Source organism: Somniosus microcephalus, chromosome 2 (assembly GCF_052327205.1).
Source record: "Somniosus microcephalus isolate GS21.2 chromosome 2, FLI_Smic_1.0, whole genome shotgun sequence".
NCBI classification, from domain to species: Eukaryota; Metazoa; Chordata; class Chondrichthyes; order Squaliformes; family Somniosidae; genus Somniosus; species Somniosus microcephalus.
In genome coordinates, this window is record NC_140988.1 from 122,783,695 (window position 1) to 122,807,520 (window position 23,826).

Here is a 23,826-nt window from a genome sequence, read left to right on the forward strand (position 1 = left end):
TTTGACGGCAGGTGTTTCTTTTACTTGATGTCATTTTTATGACGGCATATGTTTCTTCTTTTATGTGCCTGTTTATGAAGTGTACTTTAGAACACCTTAACAGGGTGTACCATTGTCTTTTTTTCAAAGATTCAGACGTCAGGAGCCTTGTTTCAACAAGGTTATTAATTCAGTGACAACAACTTACCTTATCTCAATAGCCTGTATGCTGTTTACAGCTTTAGATTGTTGAGGCTTCCAGATTTCCAAACCCAGTTTGTCATGTTGTAATAAATGTAAGAAGTCACACAACACCAGGTTATAGTCCAACAGCTTTATTTGAAATCACAAGCTTTCGGAGCGCTGCTCCTTCGTCAGGTGAAGTGGAGAGATGCATATAGACACAGCTTATATAGCCAGAGAATAATGCCAGATGATTACAGGTAATCTTTCTAACTGCCCTTTATCACACCTCGGCAGAGAGATAATCACAGCAATCAAAGGTGTGAATGGTGTCCAAACAGGTCAGTCAGGAAAACATTACATCAAAGAACAATGAGGTGGGGTCACAAGGGGTCAAATGTTGCAGATGCTGGGGTCTGTATGAAAAACAAAAAACAGACAAAAACATTTTTTTGCTGGAAATCACAGCAGGTCCGGCTGCATCTGTGTAGAGAGAACAAGCCAATGACGACTCGAGTCTGGATGACCCTACGTCAGGTGGGGTTACATGTAGTGTGACAGTTCCAATGGGCCACAGCAAAAAAACGCATAGACCTCCTCAGAAGACAAACACGGGACACAACCAACAGAGTACCCTTCGTCGTCCAGTACTTCCCCGGAGCGGAGAAACTACGCCATGTTCTTCGCAGCCTTCAACATGTCATCGATGACGATGAACACCTCGCTAAGGCCATCCCCACGCCTCCACTACTCACCTTCAAGCAGCCGCCTAACCTCAAACAGACCATCGTTCGCAGCAAATTACCCAGCTTTCAGGAGATCAGCGACCATGACACCACACAACCCTGCCACGGCAACCTCTGCAAGACATGCCAGATCATCAACACAGATACCATCATCACACGTGAGGACACCAGGTACATGGTACATACTCATGTGACTCGGCCAACGTTGTCTACCTCATACGTTGTAGGAAAGGACGCCCCAGAGCATGGTACATTGGCGAGACCATGCAGACACTGCGACAACGAATGAACGGACACCGCACAACAATCGTCAGGCAGGAGTGTTCCCTCCCAGTCGGGGAACACTTCAGCAGCCAAGGACATTCAGCCTCCGATATTCGGGTAAGCATTCTCCAAGGCGGACTTCGAGACACACGACAACGCAAAATCGTCGAGCAGAAACTGATAGCCAAGTTCCGCACTCATGAGGACGGCCTCAACTGGGATCTTGGGTTCATGTCATGCTACATGTAACCCCACCTGACGTAGGGTCATCCAGACTCAAGTTGTCGTTGGCTTGTTCTCTCTACACAGATGCGGCCGGACCTGCTGTGATTTCCAGCAAAAAAAATGTTTTTGTCTGTTTTTTGTTTTTCATACAGACCCCAGCATCTGCAACATTTGACCCCTTGTGACCCCACCTCATTGTTCTTTGATGTAATGTTTTCCTGACTGACCTGTTTGGACACCATTCACACCTTCGATTGCTGTGATTATCTCTCTGCCGAGGTGTGATAAATGGCAGTTAGAAAGATTACCTGTAATTATCTGGCATTATTCTCTGACTATATAAGCTGTGTCTATATGCATCTCTTCACTTCACCTGATGAAGCAGCAGCGCTCCGAAAGCTTGTGATTTCAAATAAAGCTGTTGGACTATAACCTGGTGTCGTGTGACTTCTTACATTTGTCCACCCCAGTCCAACACCGGCATCTCCACACCGTGTTTTAATAAGGCTAGAATGCTTTCATAGAATGGTGTATTTTTCTGAATAGGTTATATTGCTTATTCCTTCACAGGGGGTGGGGGTGGGGCTGGTGGGGATGATGGTGCAAGAAGCATCTGTCCCACCTTCATCGGAATTTTCAATGTTTATAAAAAGGGAGTATAGCCCAGTGGAGCTGGATCCTGCTCCAAATCCCCCCCACCCCTGGGATGGCTTTCGACACTGCATTGTTCTCCCTGAGCCAGAGAACAATATTCCTTTATGATCATTTGAATGACTTCCCGGGTAAGATCATAAAAAATGTTATTTTTAATATTACTATTAAATATTGTAATGTAGTCACATTACAACAGTGACTACACTACAAAAGTACTTCATTGGCTGTAAAGTGCTTTGAGACGTCCGGTGGTCATGAAAGGCGCTATATGAATGCAAGTCTTTCTTTATTGCAAAATGGTTGCTGTGCATTATCTTTAACCTTTTGGGAAAATGAGAGCTTTGAGGCACAATATTATCTGCTCTATTGGTATTTGAGCAATGTGTTCTGAAGTTCCATGCAGTTTCTAATCCTACTGAGCATTGGATATTCACAAATATTGTGTGACAGGTATCTATCTGTATTGGAAGTTCCAAAGGGTTAGCATCATTGAACACATTGTGAAGTGCAGATGTATTCCATAAACAGGTTCCGCAGTAACGATACCCATCCTTCTTCATATTAGGAAGAAAATTGGGCAAATGGAATTTTCTGGTTGTTTCTGTTCTAGTGCTTCTGAAATGAAGCCAAGGTTTTATCCACAGTGGGCCAGCTCGAGTGTACAGAGTACATCATGATGTTGGTGCTATTTGTTATTTGGACTATAATTTGGAATAGAGTTGAATAATATTTTATGCAAATTAGTCAAGCTGCCAAACCTAACTGTTGTAAGTTCCACCTGTCCCACCACATTTACATAGCAAAAGTTTCTTGAACTGGAAACAGACAAAGCATTTAACTGGTTATATGACATGTTGGCACTCTAAATGATGAAATACGCTAAATAGAGTTGATGCAGAGTTTTCTTTGTGTTGTTATCTATTGTTCTAAGTGTCCTTTGCAGAGTTAGCCATCAAGGTACAGATTATAGACAGCATTGAGTCACTCCAAATTACTGTCCTTTCTGTATTTTAAATTGTAATGCAGGGGTAGAATTTCCGCTTTGAGCGCAATTGCCGACTGTGCCGGAATCGGCAACTACACCCAAAATTGCACCCGCTTTGAAAAGTGTCTTTTTACTCGAGTTTCCACTCAAATTCATTGGCATATCACCGAACGCAAAATCTGCCATAAACCAACGCAACTGGGCAGCGCTTTAAAATGTAATTTTTTCTTTTAATTTTACTTTTAAAACATTTCCATCATATATTTAAGAGTGGTAACTTGGTGAAGTTTGATTAAAACAGCTGAAAATATATTTATCACAAAAAATCAGCAGTTTTAATCAGTGTCAATCCACCACCTGTGAGCAACCTGATTTTAAATTACTGAAATTCACTTTAAAAAAGATAAATAACACTCTCTTCTAGTTATATTGGGGTACAGTAAACAATTTCTTAGTAAATTAAAACAAAAATCACATTTGAAAGCTTTTAAAATCTACCTTTTAGAGTCCTTGCGCCAAAAGAACCAGATTAATTTTTAAAGCCTCCCTGAAGGCCTGCAAACTAACGCAGTTAGCGGAAACTTCTGATGGTGATTGGTTCACACTGGGGGCATGGACAATTTTGTGGGCGGGGCCTGCTTCCAGCGCGATGTTTTAATAACTAGCGCAAATGATCGCGGAAACTCAAGTTGTGCTGAACGCTAATTGCGCTTGAAATTCCACGATCTTTTGCGCCGGTTACGCCGATTTTGGCCAAATTACACTGAAAAAAAAGCGGAAACTCCAGGCCGCAGTGAAAGATTACTCCGCCACATGTTAAAACTGTATTGAATATGTATTTTGTGAAATCACCTTTGTATTAACCAAATATGTACCTGATGACTATTAAAAGATGGGAGTTATTGTTGTAACCTCACATGTACTTTGACTCATTGTACCGCATATATTTTTGACAAGTAACCTTTACCATCTTTATATGATCACCTTTTTGTATTAATCAAACAAGTATACAGTAACTAACCTACACAAGGGTGTTTGGCACCATATCATCTAGAATCTGTCAAACTTTACAAAACCGTTAGGTAGGCATGAAAGGCAGCAAGAAACATTCTGGCTTAATGCAATTAACAAAACGTGAAATTGCTAACACAGCAGTAACTACAGTCACATTAATGAAGTTATTCAGTTGTGGTCACAAGATAAGGAACTGCCTCTGATGACAATAGAGCCGCAAAATTATTAGCCTGAGGCCAGACAAGAAATGTGAGATAACGAGCCCAAAGTTGCTGATTTTGGCCTTGAGAAGAAGCATGGCCTGATAAGATGGGGAAACAGCCCTTTTCAGTGTTGTAGGCCACCAGTCCCATTGAAAAGACCCCAATAGGGTAGATACCTGTGTCAATATCAACCCCTGTAACCGCCCTCAAAAGTGGCATAAAAGGGAGACCAGTGCAAGAGTTAGGCTGTAGAGCACCAGGAGCAAGGGCTGACCCTGGAAAGGAACCTGGCAGCAGTGGCCCACAAGAAGTGGATCCAGATCCAAACAGAGGAAACTCCAGGCAAGGTAAGGCCAAGGCAAGGGCCAACGGACAGAGGATACCCCAGTCGAGGTTGGGTGGAAGAGACCCCAGGCAGGGTGGAAGTTTCCTTTAAGACTTCTATCAAGTGGGTACAACCTCTACCCAGGATGGCACGGGTGATATAATTCTCTTTCTGTACTATAAACTACTGCTAAGGCACATATAGGTGCTGACACTTGTGTAATACTTAATAAAATACCACTGTACCATATTGGAGTCACGTCGATCATTGGGAAAGGGTACAGAAAACCTTGACAGCAGTGTTTTGCAATCTGGAGAATTGATGCTCGGAGAGGGTAAATACTTTTCAAGGCTATTTTTATTTGCTATTGAAATTCTGATTGTTCCTGCCAAAGTTGTATTAGCTTTCAGGTTGTACCTGAATAAATAATGTGGGCCTGAAATATATATGAGCAGTATAGTTTAAAATGCTTTGGATTACATAAGGTTACATACAGCACAGAAACAGGCCATTCAGCCCAGTCAGTCTATGCCGGTGTTTATGCTCCACTCGAGCCTCATCCCATCTTTCCTCATCTAACCCTATCAGTATAACCCTCTATTCCCTTCTCTCTCATATGCTTATCTAATCGCCCCAATTTTATCAAAACAATAATTGATCACTTTTTATGTTTAATCTAAATATTGAAACACTTTTCTTAATTATTTCCTGGTCCTGGTATATGTCAAATTGCTGCAGTGTTTTTTTCTCTAATGGGTGGTTGGCTATATAAAGTGTGGCAGATTGATCCTAATATACCAACTATTGAGATAATACAGAGGCAGTGAGAAACCACAGTGTACTTGAGTGTCAGAGCTCCAGCATTATTGCCAGTGACAACTTAACTGCTGTTCCCTGATTAATTATGGCATAAGGGATAAACAAAATTAAAACTACTGAAAAGCTAAAGTTATGTGCAACCTAAATAATTTAATATATAGACACATTTTTTAATGAATTTCTCGCACTTTAGCAGTCAGTCCCACTACCCTGCCAAATTTGCCAATTTAATGTGGTTAAGCCAAGGAGACTTTTAACAGATGGGAGTTATTGTTGTCCCAGACCATCTGCAGCCTTGCTGTCTTTTGGATGAGATGTTCAACTGAGGTTCCGTCTGTCCTCTCAGGTGGAACTAAAAGATCCCATGGCACCAATGTTTCCACTAAGGTGTCGTGCACTGATTGCGAGGTCCCGCACAGGCTGCTCACCAGTGCTGCCACTGGAAGAGATACAGTGCATGGGGCCCGCGCAGGGAAAAAAATTTAGAGGGAACATTGCAAGGCACCATTCGAACAAGAGTAGGGGAGTTCTCCCAGGTGTCCTGGCCAATATTTACCTCTTAACCAACATCACTAAAACAGATTATCAGCATCACCTTACTGTTTGTGGGACCTTGCTGTACACAAATTGGCTGCTGTGTTTCCCATACTTCAAAAGTACTGTTAAGTACAATTACAAATTGGCTGTTAAGCGCTTTGGGATGTCCTGAGGTCGTGAAATAGATAAATGCAAGTCTTTCTTTGCTTTATTTAATATGCTGTCTGCAGAATAGTGACAGTCCTGAAATTTGTACTCTCATAAATACCGGCCATTTCAGCTGATCCAGTGGAGGGCAGAACCAACTGCATTAAAAGGTCTGCTGCAACAATGCTAAAGACATAGGTCCTGAAATTCTATGGGAGTTATCCCGGTTTCCCGTCATAACTTCAGCAGGAGACTGGGAAAACCGCTATGGAACTTTAGGACCAATAAATCTCCAGTTTTCTCCCCAAAGAAAAAAGGAAATCACAGTGAGGTGTATTTCCATGGGTGGAGGCAACCACCTGGCACCTCATTCATCTGACTATTCTTCATCCTTAGCTTTGACATACAGAGTTGTGTGCCCGAGAGGTTTTATCCCACTTGAAGTAAACTGCTCACACAGACCAGAGGTTTACAGACTAAAGTAACCAATATTTTTATTTACAAATAATAATATGAAGTAATATGAAGCACGTACAATTGGCAAATACTAAAAATACAATAGCCCTGATTTTCTGAGGAAGATGGGCAGCAGCTCCAGTGATAAGGCATAAATGGTCATTTTTAGCTATTTTGTTATTTCTCCTGGTTCCTGTTGGTCTTCTGCCAGGTAACCTCCATAGAATTTCTGGGCAAATATATAAAAACATAAATACAATTCGAAAGCCCTAACTAGGTCAATCACACTTTAAGGAACTAGTTTCTGATTGAGTTCAGAAGTCTCTGTAAAATGACAAAATACAGTTTGTTACAGCACTATTCCCAGCCAGAATGGAGATGATTGGGTAATTCCCCTCCAATCACGCCTGGAGACTGCACTGCTGTAAGTGACTGGGACTGATTTTACTCACATAATTTGTATGTATCTATCCTCCACTCACTGCACTTTGCTGGAGAAATCACCCTGCTTTCATCAGGAGACGTTGCTGTAGTTTCAGTCATGGGTTCTGTTTGTTGTAGTTCATAGAGACTATTTTTAAATAGTCTCTACAGGCTGTTTGCTGTAATGTGTTGTTTAAATAGACTGTTTGCTGAGTAAATGGACTTTTCTTTGTGTAAAATCGACTGTTTGCTGTAAGTCCTGCCATAAGTCCCGCCCTGCCTCCAACTCATAGGCTGACGCAGTGGTGTCAGTATACACTCTGGCCTAGAAACTGGGGAATGCTGGAAACCTGCCGGTAACATTGGCGGCCAATGATAATGGCCGCCAGCCGAGAGAGCGCAAGCAGTACTGCCATTTTGGTATTGCCTGCTCATTAACATCAGCGTGGCGGTGATTTTCTAGTGCAATGCACTTTTTTGCTAATCTCAGAAGGAGGCCAAAGGTCGCCTCTGTCTCCCTTAGGGGAGTGGGGAAGAAAGGAGCGACCTGAACAGTTGCCGTACGTACTCCAAAAATATTAGCTGCCACCTGATGTTTATTGATTTTTTATATGTTTATGACATGACTGCAGATCAAAGAGATCTTATCACAGATCATCTTCAATCATTGCAATGGAGTTCAGCCATTGATTGATTGGTAAAAACATATGGTCGATTCGCATTGTATAATTCATGAAGGCTCAATAATTACATGAAATTATTCTTCGATAATATATATCCTGGAACATATAATGCTGGCTCATTACATATATTTCTCCAGATAATACACGAGTAACTAAAATGTCTATATTCCTTGTTGTGTTGCAAAGACTGAGAGGTGCTTGACTGCAAATGTAGTTCCCGACAGTAAATCCTGTGGTGTCCGCTCATTTATTAAAGGATTTATGAAAAATACTTTTCGAAGTATCTAATCTGGGAACAGGTCCAGTAGAGTCTCATCATTAGGTTTAGTTATTCTACTGTGTCGAACAGGGCCCATTGATCATCTGGGCCTACCCATCTGAAATCCAACTGTGAGGCTTGTCATATAAAACAGTCTGAATCCACCACCACAGGTCACCAATGTATTGCGATCATGTTTGGTTTTCAGGTTAGGCAGATGGAATTATACTATTGACCTGTACCAATAAATGGAATAACATTTAATTACCAAGAGCGGCATCAACGGACATGGATGTGAATTTCACTGCGAGAGTTATGTTTTTTGCGGACGTTGAACAACAACTACCATTTAGGTTCAGTTGTTGAATCGAGTATTGCTAGGAAATAGACGTGTTTTTGTTCAGGGGTGAAATGATTTACTGACCCACAAACACTATAGGCCTCCTGGAAAGCTGACAGAAAATGTAACCCACCCCTCCCCCCACCACTGATGGGCAAAAAATGCAAGTTTAAAAGAAGAACCTTGGCAAAGGAGGCGTTTGAAGTTCCGGCATCCATCCTCATAACTCCTGCCAGACTCCTCATGGCCGTTAATGCTGCTGAAACACCTGTTAGTGGCAGCACTCACTGGCATGATTTAGCGCGGGCAGCAATGTGAGCAGAGAACTCCAAAATGGATGAGCTGGTGTCAACTTGGCGTTGCACGTCAATTGACATCACTCTCCACCTCATTAAAATACTATTGCCGATAGCAGGCAACGGCAGCGCTGGCGACCTGCCGAAAATGACAGTGGCCGCGGCAGCCACCACCAGCTGGTGGAATGGGTGGCACAAACTACCCGAATTTCTAGGCCTCTGTAATTTTTGTCCAATTCTGCTCAAATCTCCATTCGCCCTCAGGCACGGAATGTTTCTTCGAGGACTATGAGCAGTTGTTGAACCTGTTCCTTTCAAAAAAGCTATTGTGTACTTCAAACACACTGCTTTAACCCTTTAAAAAACAGCATTTCTGTTGACCATTTGATATAGAGGTTCCCTGACAAATTCAATGCTTCATTCATATATCCAATTAATAATGAGAAGGAGAGCCTAGATATTTTTATCAGCATTAAGCTTAACGCTGACAGTGTGTAGAAGCGCTCAGCAATGGCAGAAATGCAGTGTGTTGACTTACTGAGCTGAATTCTCCTCCCAAAATGGGGAGGGATAGTGGCGAAGAAGGAGGGAAAGTTCCAACTGCCCCGAACTGGAATTCTCAGGATCTCCACTGCTGCCTCTTTCCCACTACCCGTGCAAATGGCAACAGGGGGATGGGGTTCTGAGGATGGTAATACAAGATCACAGCCAATGTAAAATTCCTATCCAAATTTTTTTTTAGATGCTGTAGAACTCAAAGCCTGGTTATGTTAGCAGAAATGAACCAAACTTCCAATTTGGGGGGGTGGGGGTGGGAGGGAGGGGCTCTTAATATAGAGGAGCATTGGAATAGAAGAAGACAGCCCAGAAATTATAGAATGAGTTCAAGAAAATATGTGAGTGGGCAGAGCAATAGCAGATGAAACCCAATGCAAACAAATGTAATGAACATACAAAGGAAAAATTAGCGACACATGAACTCCATGAATAATAGCGAAATGGCTCAGGAAGAAGTTATAAGCATCCTAGGGCTTTTAGTAAACTCAATGCTCAACATGTCCAATCAGTGCAGCTCAGCAATCAACAATAGAATACTATATAGTAAAGCACAAGTCAGAGAATGTGTGATCAGAGTGTAGAATGCTTTGGTCATGCTGCACCTTGAGTACTGTGTCCAGCTCTGGTCGCTGGGAAAGAAGGGAAATGTTCAAGAACTGAAGGTAGTGTAAAGAAGAGGCATGAGGCTGAATTATGAAGACTGGAACAACTTGGGCTTTTCAACTCAGGTAATCACAGACTCTAACCAACGTGTTTAATCTCCCACAGGATGTAAAACTTCCCAGAAGCTCTGTTAAAGTTACAAAGGGTTAAAGTAACCTTTTTCAGTTTGTAATCAAATGCTCTTGAGAATGAAAGAAAGGAAGAAAGAAAGAAAGAAAGAAAGAAGGAAAGAAAGAAGAAAGACTTGCATTTATATAGCGCCTTTCACGACCACCGGACGTCTCAAAGCGCTTTACAGCCAATGAAGTACTTTTGGAGTGTAATCACTGTTGTAATGTGGGAAACGCGGCAGCCAATTTGCACACAGCAAGGTCCCACAAACAGCAATGTGATAATGACCAGATAATCTGTTTTTGTTATGTTGGTTGAGGGATAAATATTGGCCAGGACACCGGGGCTAACTCCCCTGCTCTTCTTCGAAATAGTGCCTTGGGATCTTTTACGTCCACCTGAGAAAGCAGATGGGGCCTCAGTTTAACGTCTCATCCGAAAGACGGCACCTCTTGACACTTGAGGTGCATGTTAGTGTTTGATAGTGTTGTTGACTGGTCCATATTTACACCAAATCCTTTTCATTTAATATCTAATGGGAATGTGAGTTTCACCTTTTTCGCATGAATGCGTATGACCTTACATTTAAGGTGGGTCGGGTGGGAAATTTGAAATAAGTTGGAGCGGGTTGGGAACCCGCCATCATCCCGCCCCCACACGCCTTTCCCTCGAGCGCTTTTACCAGTGCGGCATCAACCCGACCGGCAGAGGCGGGCAACAAAATTCAAATCATTAACAGGTACTTGTCAGACCCTTAAGAGCCTTTTTCAGTCTAGCGTTCAAATTTCCCAAGCTGCCAACGGGATTCACGCAGCTCGGGAACCATGTCTGTCAGCCTAAGGCAGGAGTTGAGTGGCCATTGCTCCAGCTGATTAGATGACAGCATGAAATGTATTATAAAAACTCCCACCTCACAGCTGATCACTTTCCTCAGGCAGAAGCTGTTGCTGACTACATTCCCAGCACAGCTTGAGCTTTTTACAAGCTGAAAGTGTTTACAGCAAAGTCACCATCCAGTCTCACCTCATTGGTACAACCCATTACACCATTGACAGATTGCTTCTCTCATCTTACCTGACCTGCCATCTATTCCATCAGCATGGGTGTCATTTACACTCTCTCACCTTAATTCTCAAAATCGGACCACGATGAGCCCCAACACCAGCAGCACCAGGCACCTCAGCAGCAACACCAACCTTCTCCTCAACCATCTGATGCTGCACAAGACAGAGGGCATCAGCGCAGGGCTGCACCGTTCCAGAGGCGATACCCCCAACACAGGGTTTACAGGCAGAGGATGAGCTTCCTCAACATGATGGAGCAGCAGTGCCAAAGGAGGCTCAGGCTATCATGCCAGGTTGTCGCAGACAGTTGCACATTGCTCGAGCAAGACCTGCAGCCCAGAGGACATGGTGGTTAGGTCTTACCAGTGGCTGTCAAAGTCACCAGCACCCTCAACCTTTTTGCCTCAGACTCCTTCCAGGGATCTGCAGCAGACATTTGCAGCATCTCACAGTCAGCCACCCACAGATGCATCACACAGCGATGCCCTCTTTGACAAGTCAGCCAATTATATCAACGTTGCCACTGATGAAGCCAGTGTTACTGAGCGGGTGCTCGGCTTTGCCACTCGACTGCACACATGTGGCCATCAGAGCATCCCATCACAACCCAGGAGTATTTGTGAACCGTAAGGGCTTCCACTCCCTCAATGTGCAGCTGGTCTGCAACCATAGGAAGATCATCATGCATGTGTACGCCAAATTCCCTGGCAGCTGTCATGACTCTTTCATCCTGCACCAATCCACCCTCCCTCAGCTCTTTGCTCCTCCAAACAGACTTTTCAGTTGGCTGCTTGGAGACAAGGGCTATCCACTAAAGATTTGGCTCATGGCACCCTTGAGGAGACCAAGTACTGAGGCCCAGGAAAGTTATAATGAAATCCACATTTCCACCAGATGTGTCATAGAACAGACATTAGGTATGCTGAAAATGCGCTTCAGATGCCTTGACAGATCTGGAGGAGCCATTCAGCATGCACCAGCCAGGGTCTCCAGAATCATCGTGGTCTGCTGCGCCTTGCACAATAGAGCGCAATTGCAAGGATTAGCGCTGCATGAGGAGCAAGACACTGAGTGCACAGCCTCTATAGAGGAGGAGGAGAAGGACCTTCAGCTGGAAGATGAGGAGGAGCATGAGCTAGAGGAACCTGCAGTCCAGATCCCACCAGCACCCGAGTACATTGCTGCCTGGGAGGCCAGGGATGGGACCATCATGGTCAGATTTACTTAACTTTACGCGATATGCCCATATGGTTGCCACATGATGTACCAGGTTGGCACCAACCCACAACACCATAAAGCATCCCTACAATGACCAAGCCATTCCGTTCACTCTGACCACCATTGCTGGAGTTAACGTTATGTCTCACCATTCACTGCAACTCACTGAGCCACTTCCAAAGTTGCACACCAATTTGTCCAAGACCGGAAAGTGGAGAAAATGAAGATTTTTATGTGTGATATCGCACTAATGGAAACTTTACAGAAACATTGAATAAAACACTCAATTGGCTACCCTTGTGAATCTACTTGTGTGTCAGCTTTCTCTTATGCGTGCTTCTACGAGGTGCTATCCTGTGGCTTCAGCAGAGGTAGAGACAGCCTGCTCACTTCCCTGCTGCGACTGCTTAGACACTCTTGATGGATATCCTTTGGGTTTTGGAGCCTCTGATGGACCCGCCAAAGTCTGCTCCTTCTGCAACTGTGCAAGGGCAGACTCCGCCATCGCTGTCAAAGGAGGCATTTGGGGCTCTGACTGAGAGTGTGGCAATGGGGCAGAAGTGTAAGTGCTTTGAGAGGAGCCCACACTTCCATGTCCCCTCTCACCATCATTCCTCTCATGGGCCACCCACACTTCCCTGTTAGCAAGGAGCTGGAGAGCAGCTTGCTGCACAGCAGTGGGGCCATGAAGACCCACGTCCACGTTGACATCCCTCCTAAAGAGGAGGTCTATGAACGTCTGCCATCTGTTCTCCATAGATAGCCATCTATCATCCTTAGATAGCCATCTATTCTCCATAGAGACCATGTTCTCCTGTGAGTGGCACATTAGCTGCTCCATGCAGGTGGCCATCCCATCCATGTAAGAGCCTACAGTCACCATCACCTGCGACACAGTGGTGCTCATGTTGGAGATGGACTCCTCCATTCTCTGAACATTTGCAGACATCGTGATCGTAAAACCTGCCAGAGCCCCCTGCACTTCTTCCTGCACCTCCAGGATCACCCTCTTCCTCGATGGCCCCCGAGGCTCAGCATCAGCTTGCAGCTGAGTAGAGCTGGGAGCATCCTGCGCCCTCCGGCAAGGAGTCTTGTGATGGTGCGCCTTCAGAGGCTGGAGGCTCCTCTGAGGAGTCATCTTGCTCTCCCTCCTGGACAGTGGGGCGGGGGTGGGGAGCTCACGATGGACTTGTGGGAGAGTAAAGAGATCAGTTCGATATGCCATATGAAGAATGGGCAATGATACCAGTATGCACATGATGACCATTCAGTGGCTGATGACATCAGTCCCCATATGAGTGACTGATGTATGCCATGTAACTGTATAATATGTAATACTGTCACCAGGTTGCTGAGATATCCCCCTCGCTCCGTCTCCCACCTCCAGCTGCTTGGCCACTCCCGATACTCTTGTGAGGGTGGCAAATGATGGAGGCCCACCTCCAGTTCTCTCCCTCTCTCTCTTATTGTGAGCTCTCTTCTGCTACAAGGAAGGAAAGAAGAGAAGGTTGAGTGAGAGTGATGGAACGAGTATAAGGAATGGAGGGGTTACATCTTTAGAGGGAGACTATGATGTCATGGGGTGGCAATGCCAAGTGAGCTCCTTGTGTGTTGTTAGTTGCTATGATTCTTTTAGGATGAGGATGAGTGTGAAGGGTGGCTAGTAAGATGGGAATGTCCTAATGTAGAGAGAGAAGGATGGGTGGAGGTGCAAGGTATGTTGGTGTAAGGATGTGCAGGAGTAGGATTTGGAAGGCAGAGTGATGGGGATGTGATGAGAGCCACAGCAGAATGAAGTTGAGTGTGGCTTTGTACTCACCTTTCCTGATCTAATGAGATTATTGAAACGTTTCCGGCACTGCACCCAGGTCCTCCTGAACACATCCCTGCTGTTCACCTACTCTGCAATTTGGAGTCAGGCACTTTTTGTCTCCTGGGGAGGTCTCTTCTGCCCATTTGAAGGGAAGAGGACCTCCCTGCTCTGACTCCCTGCACAAGTATATGGAGGGAGTCGTTAGAGAACCTGGGTGCAGCCCTCTGCCTCTGTGCAGTCAAGTCTCCAAGTGTTTGGAGCAATCAAACCTCCAGTGCAGTGCCTGCACACTCCTAGATGAACCTTCAAATGCAATGTGGCCATGGCTCCTCTAAATATCCTGGCTGAAAACACGTCATTGATGACATCATCAGATCCGCACCATTTAATAGGGCCGGGTAACGTGCAGGGCGGGCTTAATAGGCCCCATTAGCGCAAAGTCTATTGCAGCAGTGGGATGGAAGCAACAACAGGATCGCGACTCGCCAAGCTGACCACTCGCACCCGACCCACCCAGGTAAATCAGTTACATCAGCTCTCATTCTTCTGAACTCTAGGGAATATAGGCCTATTCTATTCAATCTCTCCTCATAGGGCAATCCCCTCATCCCAGGAACCAGTCTAGTGACCCTTTGTTGCACTCCCTCTAAGACAAGTATGTCTTTCCTTAGGTAAGGAGACCAGAACTGTACACGGTACTCCAGGTGTGGCCTCACCAATGCCCTGTATAATTGTAGTAAGATTTCTTTACTCTTATACTCTAATCCCTTTGTAACTAAAGCTAACATACCAATTGCTTTCCCAATTGCCCGCTCTACCTGCATGTTAACTTTCTGTGATTCATGTACAAGGACACCCAGGTCCCTTTGAATGCAAACATTTCCCAGTCTCTCACCATTCAAAAAATATTCTGCTTTTTTGTTTTTCCTACCAAAGTGGATAACTTCACACTTCTCCACATTGTCTTCCATTTGCCATGTTGTAGAGGAGATTGATTGCCTTTTGTCTATAGGCAGACTGACTTCCTTCTGAGCTGAAAATTGTAGCTGCATATATTTTTCTTTGCCCTGAAGAGCCTCATTGCATGTCCACCTTATAAGGGTGATCAGTACAGGCACTGCTGAAGGGGCTTTGCAGGTGCCTGCAGCCCTCCCCTTCAAATCAAAAGACTACCCCCTGTAGGCAGACAGGGATTCTGCTCCTCCGCACTGGGACCACCAGAGAAAGACTGCTGGAATTTCAGTCCACTTTTTTGCCACTTACTTTGCTGTCTTTTGTTGTGGAAGTTTTAGTTTTAAAAGTTAGTCAAGTTTTCAATGAATATTCATCAGCAGCAAAGAAAAGGTAAACAACTCAAGCCATGATCCTGCCTCCTGCATTAAGAGATGTTTCATTTGGCAAAACAAGGCAGCTCTTTCAGCAGCACTGCAAAGACCTGTGCGCAATCTGCCAGCTCACTTGCCCTGCCAGCCGAAGAACAGTGCACATGTTTGTGCACGTGTGCCAGAACTAAAGGGAGAAGTAAACCCCAACAGAACAAAAAAACAACTGAACAAATAGTAAAAGCTAATGGGTAAATTCACCAATCCTCCAGTCCCAATAGGGAGGCACACTCAAAGAGGGTGTAGGTATTGTAACCCCATCTCCAACTCGTAGTCCATTCAAGCATGGCTTCCCCCGGGTGCTTGGGAATGGTGAATTTACATAAACATCTGATGTAACAGATTCAAATTGTTTGATAATATCTTTGGGCATCCTCAGCTGGTGAGTTGCCAATCTTGGTCATTTTCAGCTAACAATAGAGGTGAAATACCCAGCAGCAGAGGAGCTGCCCTCTGTCACTCACTCCTCTTGACAGAGTCCAAGGCCGGGATTTTCCAGGGTGGTAGTGGGTGCGATCGTAGGTGGGTTGGATGGGAAAGTTGTTATTTTTGGGAGTGGGTCGGGAACCCGCTGTCATCCCACTCCCACGTGCCTTTCCTCCAGGTGCATCTGTCAGCGCGGACCCGACCCGACCGGCAGGGGTGGGCGATCCAATTTAAATTAGTAGCTAGTTGTCAGACCCTCAAGAGTGGTGTTAATCTTACCTTTTACATTTAACTGCATGGCCACGGGAAACACATTGCTCGGGAAGCACGTCTGTCAACCTAAGGCGGGAGTTCCGTGGCCATTGCTCCAGCTGATTACTCAACAGCATCAAATGTTCAGTGAAAGCTCCCACCTGACAGATGGTCACTTTCCTCAGGCAGGAGCTGTTTTTCACTGCATTCCTGACACAGATTCTGCAGGCTGCAGTCTTTCCAGCAATTGGGCCAGGTAATGTGCAGGGCGGGCTTAATAGGCCCTATTAAGGGCAAGTCATTTTCAGCAGTGGGATGTAGCCAGCAGCGGGGTTACGACCCGCCATGGCCACGGCCCGCACCAGACCTACGCAGGTAGGCAAAATTCCGGCCAAGTTGTGTTACGCAAAAGGAGAAAATGGGGATAAAATAGCATTTGAAACAAAAGGCTGTTGTAGATGGCTGGATTTTCGTTTAAGTATGTCAAAAGAATAAGTGCTAACATAAATATACAAAGCAAATTTTCAATCACCACAGATTTGTTCTATATGTTTAGTGATTTCACAACACCGTTTTAATCATGTGGTAGTTTAATGGCCCAAAGTAAATTACTCCAGAACAACATAAACCTGTCATGTTATCTGATTACAGCATCTTGTCACTTCAGAAAGTATATCTGCACTATTCATAGTAGTATTTCTATTGTTACTCAAAAACATGCTTGTTCATGAATGAACGGTTACAGATTGTTTATATGCTTTCTGTAAATGTCATTCTTCGTATACAAAACTGTCTGTTAGTTAACAATTCTGTTGGCATGTTCAGTATAAAATACTATATATTCATAACTTTAAAGAACATTAAAAAAAATGTATTTTCTAAATCCATGATTTGCCTGAGGAATTAAAGTTTAACCCTTTGCAGCCTGCATGTGTTTACTGCATTACTAGTATTCCAAAGTTAATAAACCAGATTTTTGATGTCAGAACAGTTCTTAAGCTTTTTTTTTCAAAAAAGCCATTTGACTTTCAGATTTTTTCCCCCCCAAGAAGAGTTATTGAGAGCATTTTCCCACTTTGCATTTGATGACGTAGGCCCAGATTCTAAAGGGAGGGCGGTACATACACACAAGCTTTAAATCGGGCAGCGCACCCAAAGGAGGTGCCAGATGTTCATTTCCATAAATGTTCCTGGAGTCCTGCCCGATCCTGGCCAGATCCACTACCTGGCCAGCGGGCAGGAGTGGGAGTTTGGTGGCAGGAAGCCACAGCCGGGGGCCCGTGGGACTGGTTCCTGGCAGTCAGTGAAGGGGAGAGGGCATTGTCCAGAAGCGATCGAGGGGAGGGTCTGGAGGCGATCAGAGGGGGGGCATCTGGAGATGAACAGGGTGGGGGGTTGGAGGCAATTAGGAGGTTTTGCCACAATTGGAATGAAGAGAGGGGAGCCCAGGGCAAGGGGGACCGATGGCTTCCTTGTGAAGCTTGGGGGAGCACTCCTGCTCCTCCTGGTCCACAAGGAAGCCTAAAATAAAATTTTGAAACTTATCTGCTGGGTGTCTTCTGGCCAGTGTCTCCCGGTAGGTTTGCCGGATGGGGAAGCTATCACTACACCCCTGCTCAAGTCCACAACTAAAATTGCCGATCGGGTCCTGATGACATTGGCCAGAATTTTCCCAAGGGAGGCGGGTTGGGGGCGGGGGGCCTCTGAGGCGGGCGCAAACCCGGGAGGCCAGGTTTCCCGCAGGCCCTGCCAACTTTAGCGGCAGGGCCTGATTGGAATGTGAGGCCTCGGATTCCCGCCCGCAGCCAGCCAGATTGAGAGGCTGGCTGGCTGCGTGTGGGTAGGTCTCAGAAGCGAGGGATCGGTCCTGGGGAAGGATCGCGGGAGGAGGATTGGCAATTGGTAGGGGTCGGAGATCAGGAGGGTGGAGAGAGCATTGGCAGGGGTCGGGGATCTGGAGGGGGGAGAGAGCATCGGCAGGGGTCGCGGATCGCTGGGGGTGTGTCATCCAGGGATCGGGGGGTGGGGGGTATATGGAGGGTCGGCAGGAGGGGAGAGAGGATCGGGACCGGCCACCGGAGGGTCGTAGCCAGCCTCACCATCATCGGTGGGGGTTGTGGGGGCCTGGGGAGGGTGGGCGGGGAGGCCTGGGAAGGTGATCGGAGGCCCCCGGGGGAGGGGGGGGGTGTCTCCGATCACAGGGGGTGGGTCTGGTCAGGACCCTGGATCTAGGAGGTAGGTATAAAGCCACTTACCTCCTGGATGCAGCAGTCCCCACCTCTGTTTAACTGCTGGATTTCACGAATTGTGTAAAACCTGTCCCCATGCAGTTAAAAACAAAATGGAAGGGATAAAAGCGGCTTCCAGCCTCATTACAATATTTAAATTGAGGTAATGCCCCCCCGCCTTGGAGCGGGTTGGTTCCCTGCCCCCTGCCCCATCTCCGGTAAAACCAGAACTGGGTGGGTTGGAGGCGGGATTCAGGTTGGGAATCCCATTTCTAACACTTTAACTGCCCCCACACTCCAAACCCACCCGTTCTTAGGGGAAAATTTCGGCCATTATCTGACCCGATCTGTATATGTAAAGAAGGACCCCTCTTCCATCCTCTGGCTGTCCCGCTCATCTACTTTAAAGAGCAGGTTAAGATCAGGACATGATGGGAAAACAAGATCAGAGGGGTGAAGTGACTGGTCTCATTTTAACTGCACCCCCCACCGCCTGGATTTTGACAGGCGGGGGCCGTTAAAATTGGGGCTTTAATTTCTGTGGCAGACATGGAACAGGCCTGACACACTTCAGTGTACCCCTACAGCAAAATTCTGATACAGAAGAGCAGTTTTTGCTGCACTAAGTAACATTTGTTTGCCCTGCAGATTCAACCCATGTCTCAAAACTGGAACAAGTGCTGAAAATTCACACCCACCAAAGACAAGGCAGAGAAAAATAGTATTTATCAGTTGTAAGCACTAAAGATTTCGATGTGGGGGGACATTTATCACCTCATGCCAGCGGGATGTAATCTGGAGGGGTGACATTCTCCATAGGTGACTGGCAGCATTGTAAACAACTGTCTTACTCCACTATGCCATCTGTTCCAGCAGCTTTATTGGTCCTTAATAGAGAAAACAGCAATTGGGATTATTCCAGGCTGGAAAGGGTTATTTATACTGGCTGTGTTTCAGTCACATAATTAGATCAGGTTCAATGTTAAAAAGTATGTCATCATTTCCCCTGCGAACTTCGAGCAGTAGAGGGAACTCATTCATCACGGCTTCTTGCAAGTCATTTGTCGTCTTTAAGGGGATTCCATTTACTTTGACAATAACATCCCCATCTTGTATTCCGCCCCTGGAGGTAAGGAAATGGATATATATTAAAACATGACAACAAGCTAAGTTTTAAATATTTACTTCAACAGGAACAAAAAGTTTTATTGTGTAAAATGTATTCACTAAACATGAAGGTCATTCTAGCAGTGGATGGTGACATTGTTACTGTCAACAATACCAGTTGTTCTGCACAGGCACTGCTACATCACATGGCTCCCATGCTTGGTGTCACAGATTTTGCTCACACAGGTTGAACTCTGCTGGAGTTCCACCAGGCTCAGTGGGCAGTAGGTGTTGCTCTATGTTGTCTGCTGCTGCAATTCTGTGACAACTAGGAGGCCTCAGGAATCAGTGTGTACCCAAAAGGCAAACAGACTCCATGGGCCTTGATTTTAAACCCCCCCCCCCACCCCCCGACGGGCGGGAGAGGGTCAGGGGGGTTAAGATATCGGGATCGAGCAACCCGACTCCATTTCCGCCTGTTTAAAATTTAACAAACACAAATCAGACCATCCCACAAAAGGCAGGCAGGGGCCAAATTAACATTCAAAATTTAACAGCAAGTGAAAAGGAGGCCCATGCTTTGGGATTCCCGACAGCACATCCGAGGCAGGAGGCGCCGACTGGCCAATGTATGTGCTGAAGATCTGCTCCTTTTAGCACTCCTTATGGTTCCAGGTGGAGCAGGGGTGCTCCCCCCAGTCCTCACATGGAAGCCTTCGGCCTCCCCCAGCCCTGATTGTGGGCCCAATGTTGTGTCTCCACCCCACCTCATCCCGATGGTGGGCCCGCTGTACTCGCTCCGCCACCCCCCACCACCACCCAGCCCTGATCGTAGCCCCAATGTCGTGTCTCCACCCTACCTCATCCCGATGGTGGGCCCGCTGTACTCGCTCCCCCACCCCCTAGCCCTGATTGTGGCCCCAATCTCGTGCCTTCACCCCACCTCATCCCGATGGTGGGCCCGCTGTACTCGCTCCCCCACTCCCCACCACCCCTGAGCCCTAATCGTGGCCCCAATCTCGTGTCTCCACCCCACCTCATCCCGATGGTGGGCCCGCTGTACTCGCTCCCCCACCCCCCAAGCCTTGATCGTAGCCCCAATGTCGTGCCTCCACCCCACCTCATCCTGATGGTGGGCCCGCTGTACTCGCTCCCCCATCCCCACCACCACCACCCAGTTATGATCGTAGCCCCAATGTCGTGCCTCCACCCCACCTCATCCCGATGGTGGGCCCGCTGTACTCACTCCCCCACCCCCCAAGCCCTGATCGTAGCCCCAATGTCATGTCTCCACCCCACCTCATCACGATGGTGGGCCCGCTGTACTCGCTCGCCCACCCCCAGCCCTGATTGTGGCCCCAATCTCGTGTCTCCACCCCACCTCATCCCGATGGTGGGCCCGCTGTACTCGCTCCCCCATCCCCACCACCCCCAAGCCCTGATCGTGGCCCAGAGCCTTCAGCCTATAGTGACTGCCGGGTTCCATCCCCACGGGTCCCTGGTTGTGGCCTCCTGCCGCTTGTTTGTCCTCCCGCCTACCGGCTAGGCTGCAATGTGGCCGGCTGTCGAGTGGGAGTCTGCAGAAGATTATTTAAGTGAGGCCCTGCCGATCTTAACAGCAGGGTCTTCACGTCCCCGGCCTTGCCGGGCTTTCCTCACACGACCGCGCTCCCTCCCCATTAATATCAGGGCTCATATTTCTACTAAACTTTAGGTAAGAGGGCTTGTCAATATCTTTAAAATGAATAGAGTTGCTTGCAATGTCCTCTGCCTTCATTGTAGATTTGGCAACAATACTGAAGTTTGGAATGCTTGACAGGTTGCTCAGTGGATGGTGCTCTTCCTAAGACTGCAAGGTTTAAATTGGACAATCTTTTTCTTTAAATTAGTCTACCAAGTGCTTAAAAATAGTTAACATTAAATTTGCCTTTTTTGACCTGTTGGAGAACCTGATTGCAAAACTGGTTAGCTATTGGGTTTAAACTTTGGATGTAGATTTGTTAATGGCACAATCAATTTTGCAGCTTCAATATATAAGTGTCACAACATGCATAGAGGTAGAAAAAATCTAATTTATACTTGTAAAATTCCCAAAGATTTTTCCATCTAAGATTTGGAAAACACTGATCCCTAGTAAAAGGCCTAAAAAGTGAGTAAGCAACTTGATCTCAGTTTCTTATGCTAACATTGATAGTACACTGCAGTTACTAGAGTTCCTTATTTCGGGTGAACTTGTGGTCAGAAATCACATTGTACCCACTCCCCTTTGTCACTTATCATGAACCCACATGATTGATGCTTTACAAGTTTTGGGGTTTGAGCTCCTGGTTACTTGAATGTCCATGACCTGCTCAGTTTCCTGTGCAGCCTTTCAGGCATTCAGCACATTTTTCAAATTCCACATGATAGTGCAGATCAAGCATCTATCAGCCATTCGTTACTCTAACAATTTCCTGCTGCTGAGAAATTTTCCTATTCTACATGCTAGCATGCCAGGCACTTTCTTGGCTGTCATGCAAAAGCCAATTTTTCTTTGCCCTTGATAATGCTGGCAGGCCTTTTAGCCCCCGCCTCCACTATCCTTACTTCTTTTTTGTATTGAGCTCAATTCAGCTGGATGGAATTAAACTTACTCATGGACCAAGTGGCTAACTCGTGCTCCATGTTATTAAAACCAAAATCAAACTCTGGGGCTTGGCATTGGGGTAGATATTAAGGGGGAGAAATTCAGTATCGCCCAGTAAGGGGGTGGTAACTTTTGAAAGTTGGGAAAGTTAGCGCCAGGCGCTAATGATTTGCAGCTTTTAAAAAATTGGGTATTCGCGCTCCAGGAAGGAAGTGGAGAGCTGAATCAAACACTCCACTTCCTTCCTAGAGCGCTAAAGGACGCAGGCGGGGCGGTAGTTGTGCAGCGCTGCACAATGGGCCATGCAGCACTGCCGTGTTCGGAGGATCCTTCCCTCCCTTAAAGGGAAGGGCCATCGCTACGGGCTCTGCATTGGGACCAGTTAGCTGGTCCCCAAAGGCGGCCACGATCCGGCCCTATCAGCCCCATGCACTCCAGCAGAGTGCCGGGCTGATCGATCGTGGCTCAGGAGAAGTAAAAAAAATTGAACAAAAACATTTCAGAAATTTAGGTATTTATCTCGGCAACCTCCCCTTTAACTTTCGCCCCCGATCAATGCCTCCTACAGCTGTCGGTATTGTCGCCCGGCAATGCTGCAGGGGGCAGAACCAAAGTTCGGATCCAGGGCGCTACCGGGGCGATGCACACGGCAATAACGTCACGATCTCCGGGCGAATGAGATCGTGCCGCAAAGTCCTACCGCCAGTGGAAACCGCTCACCGAAGTTCGTGAGAGTCATTAATCTCGCCGCGCCTGGGCGGTAAGTCATTAGCGCCCCATTATCGCCCCCCGGGGGTGCTAACGGGAGATGCTAACCCACCAAATTTCTCCCCCTAAGCTTGCCGCCAAGGTGAAAATCAGGTGGCCGATCTGCAACACCAGTTTTACAGCCGGGTGGCAAGTTGAAAATCTACCCCGGTGTTTGGGTGTGTCCACCATCTATAGCCAAACCACCAAGAGGGTGCTGGAATTCTGACCGAGTTGTGGAGGGGATTGGAATTTGAGGCAGAACCCGGATCTGACAGACATCCACCACAGACAAGAACAATAACATACTGAGCCGGCGCTCCTTCTGTCTTTCCCAGTAATATCCTAGCAGTAGTTTGGGGGTCTGTCTGGTCTCACTCCACTTCAATCTGATTACAGGATGACTCCAGAGTCAGGCTGCATCTGCACTATAGGAGCAATTTTCTGAATGCATTTTGCCAGCAAGGAGGTTTGCCCAACAGCCATGTATATTAGGAAATCAGAGGTGCGTTGTCGATGATTTCCCAGCATTACATAGAAATTACAGCACAGAAACAGGCCATTCGGCCCAACTGGTCTGTGCCAGCATTTATGCACCACATGAGCCTCCTCCCACCCCTCTTCATCCAACTCTATCAGCATATCCTCCTATTTCTTTCTCCCTCATGTGCTTATCTACCTTCCTCTTAAATGGAAGGCCTCACAGCGTTGGCGGGAATTTCAGCGGCAGCAGCGGGGCTATAAAAGTCCCAGAGACCCAGATAAGGCCTCACAGCGTCGGCGGGAATTTCAGCGGCAACAGCGGGGCTATAAAAGTCCCAGAGACCCAGGTAAGGCCTCACAGCGTTGGCGGGAATTTCAGCGGCAGCAGTGGGGCTATAAAAGTCCCAGAGACCCAGGTAAGGCCTCACAGCGTCGGCAGGAATTTCAGCGGCAGCAGTGGGGCTATAAAAGTCCCAGAGACCCAGGTAAGGCCTCACAGCGTCGGCAGGAATTTCAGCGGCAGCAGTGGGGCTATAAAAGTCCCAGAGACCCAGGTAAGGCCTCACAGCGTCGGCAGGAATTTCAGCGGCAGCAGTGGGGCTATAAAAGT

General features: G+C 46.6%; 1 protein-coding gene across 1 annotated transcript in view; it reads right to left on the bottom strand.

The window, feature by feature from the left end:
- Nucleotides 1-16,597: 16,597 nt before the first annotated feature.
- htra3b (HtrA serine peptidase 3b) overlaps nt 16,598-23,826 on the bottom strand; it is a 50,748-nt gene continuing 43,519 nt past the window's right edge. Inside the window, exon 10 of the mRNA XM_085962208.1 lies at nt 16,598-19,376. Within this exon, the coding sequence (XP_085818334.1) occupies nt 19,211-19,376 (166 nt within the window). The 3' untranslated portion in view covers nt 16,598-19,210. The remainder of the gene's footprint in view (nt 19,377-23,826) is intronic.